Source organism: Aythya marila (assembly GCF_965140915.1).
Source record: "Aythya marila genome assembly, chromosome: 19".
Lineage (NCBI taxonomy): Eukaryota > Metazoa > Chordata > Aves > Anseriformes > Anatidae > Aythya > Aythya marila.
In genome coordinates this window covers 9,076,546-9,083,464 of record NC_139060.1, presented here as the reverse complement: position 1 = coordinate 9,083,464, position 6,919 = coordinate 9,076,546, and the positions used below count along the sequence as shown (strand labels likewise).

The following is a 6,919-nucleotide window of genomic DNA, read 5'->3' as shown; positions in this document are numbered from 1 at the left end:
GTCCTGCTGCTCCTCCAGGTGCAGGCACTCGGTGCTGGGAGCAGAGCCTCAGCTGGGCAAGCCACGAGAGGTTTTACAGCGGGCTGCAGCTGGTGGGGAGCAGGAGGCGGTGGGGTTTGCTGCTGCACCAACCCCTTTGTGCAGGAGCCGTGCCTGCACCTCGACGTGGGCACCGGGGGCGAGCGGGCACCCAGGGCGACGGCACCCAGGGGTGCTGCTCTGCTCCGGGGCGGCGGCAGCGCGGAGCCCCGCGGCCGGGCCGGAGGAGGAGGAGGAGGAGGAGGAGGAGGAAGGGCCGCTGCCCGCCCGGGGCTGACATCAGCCGGAGGAGGGGCCTGCCCGCGAGTTTCTTTGCTCGGCGCATCACTTCCCGCTGCTGCCATACTCCGGTGCCCGGTCCCGGGCTGCTGCTGCGGGGCCGGGGCCGGTGCTGGTACCGGTGCCGGTCCCGGTGCCGGTCCCATGGCGTTGCTGCCCGCTACCGACAGCCCGGGCTCCGCCGCCCGCCGGCTCTACTCGAGGTGAGCGGGGCCGAACCGGGGAGCGGGGCCCCGGCACGATCGGTCCCTGCCCGCCGCCCCCCGGAGCCTCCCCGGGACCCCGCAGCACCCCGCTGGGGAGGGGAAGGGTGGGAGGCTCCCCCCGGGAGGGAGAGGGCTGCTGCACCCGGGTGGATCGGGGGGAAAGACACCGGGACGTGGCGCTCCCCCCCCCCCCCTCCGTGGGGCGGCTCTCGCCCGGTGCCCGAGACCGGGAAGGGGCTGAGGATGCTGGGGGGGTGCCGGGGTTTGCAGCCCGGAGCCATGGGTGCTGAGGATGCTGAGCCCTCGCCCATGCTGGGCGTTTGCATGGGAGGCTTCTCAGTCGCACTGCAGAGACTTCAAGGCTCAGCTTTAAAACTGGGCGCTACACGGGTTTGTGCGAGGCTGGGGAAAAGAGCTTCGGGCTCTCTGGGCTTTGTGCAAACACCGGGGCTTGGCTCTCCTCTTCGTCCAGGTCAAAAAATCAAAAAGTCTGAGCAGGAGGTGATTTGAGGCCCAGCAGTGCTGCTTGGAGTGTTGTTCATCCTGTTATAGCCTCGTTGTGTTTTCTTTCTCCTCTAGTAGTCACAAGTGGGGGTAACGCAGTGTTTGCATGGGAGGGGGATACTCGTGCTATATGCAAAATAGTAGTTTGCCATCATTTCATTTTCTCTGTTTTGCAGTTATTAGAATGGCAATTAATAGGATGTCTCCTTCCAAGCATTGGTTTGTTAGGAAAGCAGGTGCTTTCTGGTATATCAGTTCCTGGGGAAATGAAAAGTCAATGCGGTTACAGCCACTGGTCTGCCTGCCCCAGGAGCTGCAGGGAAATGCACTGGCTTTTGATCAGGCTTGATCTTTTTTGTTCTTTTTTTTTTTTTTTTTTCCTTCTTGAAAACTTTTTGGGGAATTGACTTTTCATTTTGGGGATGGAAATCCTGGTGGGGGGCTGTGTACCCCCCCTGTGGGCCTGTCCTGCACCACAGGCAGCACTACCAGCTGTGCAGAAGAGCAGTGGGAAATGTGACTTGGTTTGGGCAGCTCTTGCAGCGCTCTGCAGGCCTTGGAAGCGTGTGCCAGGGGAGCCTGTCCGCCTCTCCTGTGCTGCTAACTGGGGCTGTAACTCTGGGAGTTTCTCTGTAACTTCACTGGCATTGCCCTGTAGAAGTTTCTAGCTCGGAGTAGGTGACTCTAAGCCCTGGGTGACAGAAGCTCGGGTGCCTCTGAAGTAGTAAAGCTATGATGACTACTATCAAACAGTATCGAAGTCTTTCTCCGTGTGTATTTATTTTCCATCGGAGCAGTAACTCTGGTGTAAGACCTGCCGTGGGCCCCTGTGTGGGCAGGGGGGCTGAGAGAGGAAGAAGAAGGCTGGGCTGGAGAGAAGCGTGCAGTGAAATGGGAGCATTTGGGGCCTGCTAGCAGCAGGTGTCCTCCTCTTCTCTGTGTCGTAGAGAGTCTTGCTCGCCTTTTTGTGCTGGCTGGCCTCAAAGGGGTGGGAAGTGGCCAGCACCGAGCCCATCAGATGATTCCCTAGGAATGTGAAAACTGAGATAAAAACTTGCTTCGTTCGTTCCTCCTTCCCTAAGTGTCCCCCCAGGCCTCCCCTTTTCTTCCCTCGCTCCGTTCTCTTTCGGTGCTGCGTTCAGGGGAGCTGCTGGCTGCTGTCATGTTTACGAACTTCTCTTGATTGTGTTGTAAACAGTCTCCATCTCACTCATTAATGTCACTTCAGTGGGTACCTGACCTGAATGTGCGCCGGGCAATTAGAGAGCTCTCTGAGAGCACCGGGGATCTTTCTAGAGATGGTGGCTTTCTCCTGTTCTGCTAGGAAACTGAGATGGGGGACTTGTCAGCTTTCTGCTGGTGAAGGCAGCAAGAGAGGGCATAACTCGGCACGGGGTTAAGGCAGGATAAACCTGTGTTTACAAGGCAAATTGTGGGAAAAACTCCACCACAGGGATGGACTTTGCTCTGGAACAGTTCCTGTTCGCTTTGCATGGGTGTCCAAGGAATCAACACCCTGGGACCCTCCAGTTGCTTTCTGGGTGCTAGTTCTCAGTAACTTTCACAACTTTAGAAGAACAGGCTTGATGTAATACTAAAAGCAATGTTGTGTTCTGTTCATTCAGAAGAAAAAAAAAAAGTTGTGCATTGTTTTCTTTTAAGATACAATTGAATACCACCTCTTAAAAAGAAGACAAATATTTTCTGTCTGCCTACCCACAGAGATAAAAATTAGCACCGCTGGCAGTGCGACTTCTGGCATTTGTTGGGAATTTTCCTGAATGTTCACACGAATAAGCCTTCTGCTGATAATTACTGGCTCTCCATTAACTTGGGCTGGGTTGGAGCAGCGGTGTGGTGACAAAGAGCTTTGTGCCCTGCTGGAAATCCTCTGAGCATGAAGGTAGGAGGGCTGTTGGCTCACAGGAGGAGGGCATGGCAGGGGAGAGGAGGGTTTGCTTGTCCTGTAGGACAGGGAAGGGGCTCGGGTGGACTCGCTGCAGGTCTGTGCTGCTGGCAGCAGCTACTGCAGCCCCTGGAAGTTGGTGGTGGAAGTAGTGGGGCTTAGGAGAGGGATCGTGCCCTGTGCTGGTGGCTGGCTGAGCACCTGGGTGCCTGCCGGAGGTGTCAGCTGCTGTGGCTGCATGCCCATGGCCCAAAGGCTGCTGTGCTCATGGCCCAGAACATGGGCAACCCACCAGAACAGCAGTGGTGTGACTGGTGTGACTGGATGGGGTTTTGTGGAGTGGGGATGAGTTGGTGCATCAGTGAAAATGTGGTGCTTTGCAGTACCAGGATGCTGGGAATGGCCCTTTCTTGTCCCTTGAGTTTGTAGATCCATCTTGAAACTGCTTATTACATTTGAGATTTTTTATTTATTTATTTATTTTTTCTAAAACAGCGATTTTTCTTCTGTAGGCCTGTGCAGTTGGTCTGATTTTGTCAGAGGGATGTTCTTAAACAGAGGCAAACAAACAAAACAGGACAAACATTTCTAAAATAGCTGTGCTGTGCAATAGGTGACCTGGGCAAAAATTCCCTCGTAGCTTAGTGTGCAGTAGTGGTTTTGTTGGGATCTCTTTGGAACTGTTTTGAACAACTTGCTCGTAGGTCCAGCGTTTGTGAGCGGTGTGCTCATCCCAGAGCAAACCTTGGGCTGGGAGTTGGTGTCTGGGTTTACGCAGGTTGTCTCTGGGCCTTGAGCATCCCATTCGATTCTCCCATGTCTCACCTTGTGGGACATAGGGAAAGAGAACTCCTCACCTGTGTTTTGGGAAGGGGAGGTACCTGATAATGTGTACAGTGCCTAGCACGGCACGGTCTTTGTCTTCTGACCTCTAGGTGCTGCTGCAATACAACCGATTGTCTCAGGGGAGTTAATCTTATGTGTGTGCACATACAAGTCAGGATGCTGAGCTGCTCTTCCCCATGCTGTGCTAGCTGACTTGCACACCAGACCCTGTGCTTCTTGCCTTGACACCCTGTGAAGCCTCTTCTAGCCAACAGAGGAACATTTCCACTTTATTTGGCCACCCCAGGGCCTGGGTGTGGGTTTGAAGGGAGGCAGCCTTTGACCCTTTCACCCTGGGATGCTGCAGGAAGAGTGAGCGGCGCTGCCCCGGCTGTAAGCACGAGGCTGGAGGAGTCATAATGATGGTGAAGGTCCTTGGGGCCCGTGGTGCTCACAGCTCCTTGCCACCAGGTTGCAGGTGGGTCGCAGTGCCCAGGTGCTGCGATTTGCTTATGTAATGAGGGAGTCCTGCTCTGGCTCCTGCGGGATCCGGGGCTGGTCAGAGCTTTGGGTGGCACCTGCACCACTGCCTGCTTATGAAAATCATCTCGGGTGTAATTAATTTCTGCTTTCCTGGTGGACGTAACTAACTGGGGATCTGCTGCCTATTGTTTGTGAGGTAATTGAGGGAAGCGGTGCCTATTGCACCAAAGGATGAGAACCCTTTATGAAGGCTGAGAGAACTATTTGTTGTTAGAGTGATTTAAAAAAAAATCCTTTGTGGGTATTCCTCTGAACCACGACTGCTCTGGTGACGACAGCAGAGACTCGGCTGCGATGGGAGACCAGAAATATCTGGGCGAAGGAGACGGGAGCTGGCTGCGCAGCTCGGTTTGCATTCCCCTTCTCCAGGTCAGTGATGAGAAGGTCCCAGACACTGGATTTATTCCTGATCTTACACAAAACAGCTTTGTTAGTGCACCGTAGCTATGTGCAGTTTGTGCTCTCCCTAGAGCAAACAGGGGCATGTCTGAAGCCTCGCAGCCTGTGCTCTCATGCTCCCTGCTGCCTTGCCTCCGCTCCAGCAGAGCTGGCTGATCAGAGAACATAAACTGCATCTCTTTGTGCTGGTGTAGCTGCTTTTTTGCCCTTTTGTATTTTTGCACTTCTGGAGATGTCCAGGCTTGCATTCAGCCTTGCCTGAAGAGCGAGTCTGAGCTGTCAGGCCTTACGCTGCGAGGAGCCACCAGCAGCACATTTCTTCAAGTCGGGGCTGTTGTATTTAACTCCTAATGCTGTTCTGCTGTAAGAACAGCTCTGTCTCCAAATTGCTGCTCGAGTGTCCTTTGTCTCCCCGCTCCCAGGCCAGCCGTGTGTCACTGAGGGGCCAGCCCAGCTCCCAGAACCCGAAGCCACTTCCCTGTTCCCAAACACGCCGACCGAAGCCGTGCAACACAAACAGCACTTGGGCATGCGGGCTGCAGAGCCCGACCACAAAGTGGGGCTTTTATTCTGGGCCTGGGCTATTTATATATCGTCAGTGGGAGAGCTTTCCATTCACCGAGCTGCGCTCTCCTTTAGGATACTCTTAATTAAACATTACTTGAGGGAGCCAATTTTTCTGACTGGCTGAGAATTCAAGTGGTGGAAGCAGGATTTTTTTTCCCTTCTCCTGCTGAAAGCTGAAGAAAGGAGGAGGAATCCTGTTGGCAGGCTACCTGCAGAGGCCACATCTGTCGTCCAGCACCGTGAGCTGGCAGTGTAAGGCAGGGGACACCCTGCTGAGGAGGTGGGAGGGAGGCACAGCTGCTGGCTGAGCAATGCCTGGCAGCGTTGTGCAACTACCTAGGGAAGGAAGTGAAAATTTATCATTACAATGCAGTTTCAAGGGCGATAGTAAATGAGGGAGTTGTGCTGCAACGCTGCTTAACTGGTGTCTGCTGGGGTGGAATGGCAGGGCCAGTGGGGGCACGATGGTAGTGAGGGCCTCAGCTCACCTCCAGGAGCGGGGCCAAGGCAGGCTCTTCCTAGAGATAAATGTTTGAGGCATGGCACTGAGCCCTCCACGTGGGTAGTCAAACTCCAAACTGATGTCGTGGCCTGATCCTGCTTGTGCCTGGCTGATCTGTGTCCCACACAAGCCTGGAAACGGGGGAGGAAGCATGTGCTGAGGTGTCTCATCAATATCCAATGGTTTTTCCTTATTTTCACTGAAATAAAAAGATCCTGTCAAGGAGCAAAGCCACAGACACTGGAGCAATAGCACAAAACCTGAATGAATTACGTGGTAGGCAGTGCTACTATCTGATTGCTACTGTCAGGGTAGAAATAAATAGCTCAAGTCTTCCATTCCTAGTTTTCTTTCAGGATTTTGTCCAAGGAAGACAGGCACTGGGACCACAGGCCTTTGCTTTCTGACTCTCAGCTACATCATTCGTAATCTCGAGAAGCTTCATCTTCTGCTGTGAGCCAGGAGGTGTGTGCAGCTGCTACACCCGCAGGGATTTCAGCCATCTGATTGTCTTGTCTCCCTTTGTGCTCTCCTCTTGCTCTTTGCATTCCTCTGGAGCAGCCCGGTTCACTGTGTGGCTCTTCTCTGCGGCTTTGTTGTACACGCACCTCTGCTCCAGATGCTGCAGGAGAACGGCATTTCCCCCATTTTAAGGCCGTTTCCTTAATCTGCGTGCATACCACTGACATACCTCGGTGTAGGAGCCATTTCACGTTGAGCCCTGGCTCCACCCGAAAGCAGCTGTTCTGCCTTGGAAGCTGCTTTGAAAAACGTATGGATAAAACTTCGTGCCGTCAGCCGATCTGTGCGGTTTGCTCCCTGAGCTGCAGAAAATGCCGGCTGCGTTATGCCTCTGGGAAGCAGCCCTGAACATGCGCCGTGCCGGGCTCCTCCACTGCCCTGGGGACCCAGCTCCACTCCCCTCCCGTGCTGCAGCTGCCGAGGGGGCTGGTGCCTGGGCAAAGCATCGCCCCCGAGCTCCCTTCCTGGGTGCTGTGCTGAGCTCGCTGTGGACACGGCTCCTGCTGCTGATCTGTGATGAGACCTGGGGTAATTACTTGATTTGCTGCCTCCCTGGTGCTTGTGCACAGCTGGGACAGGCTGCGTGTGCATGCAGTGGGGTTTCCCCATGCATAGATTAAAACATAA

The 6,919-nt window shown here is 54.4% G+C and overlaps 1 protein-coding gene across 2 annotated transcripts in view; it reads left to right on the top strand.

Moving 5' to 3' along the window:
• Positions 1 to 355: 355 nt before the first annotated feature.
• GPSM1 (G protein signaling modulator 1) overlaps positions 356 to 6,919 on the top strand; it is a 64,110-nt gene continuing 57,546 nt past the window's right edge. For both annotated transcript variants that reach the window (XR_014318791.1, XM_082775295.1), the window contains exon 1: positions 356 to 521. Coding sequence is in view for 1 of the 2 variants with exons in the window: in XM_082775295.1 (XP_082631421.1) it covers positions 463 to 521 (59 nt within the window). In the remaining variant the exon portion in view is untranslated. The remainder of the gene's footprint in view (positions 522 to 6,919) is intronic.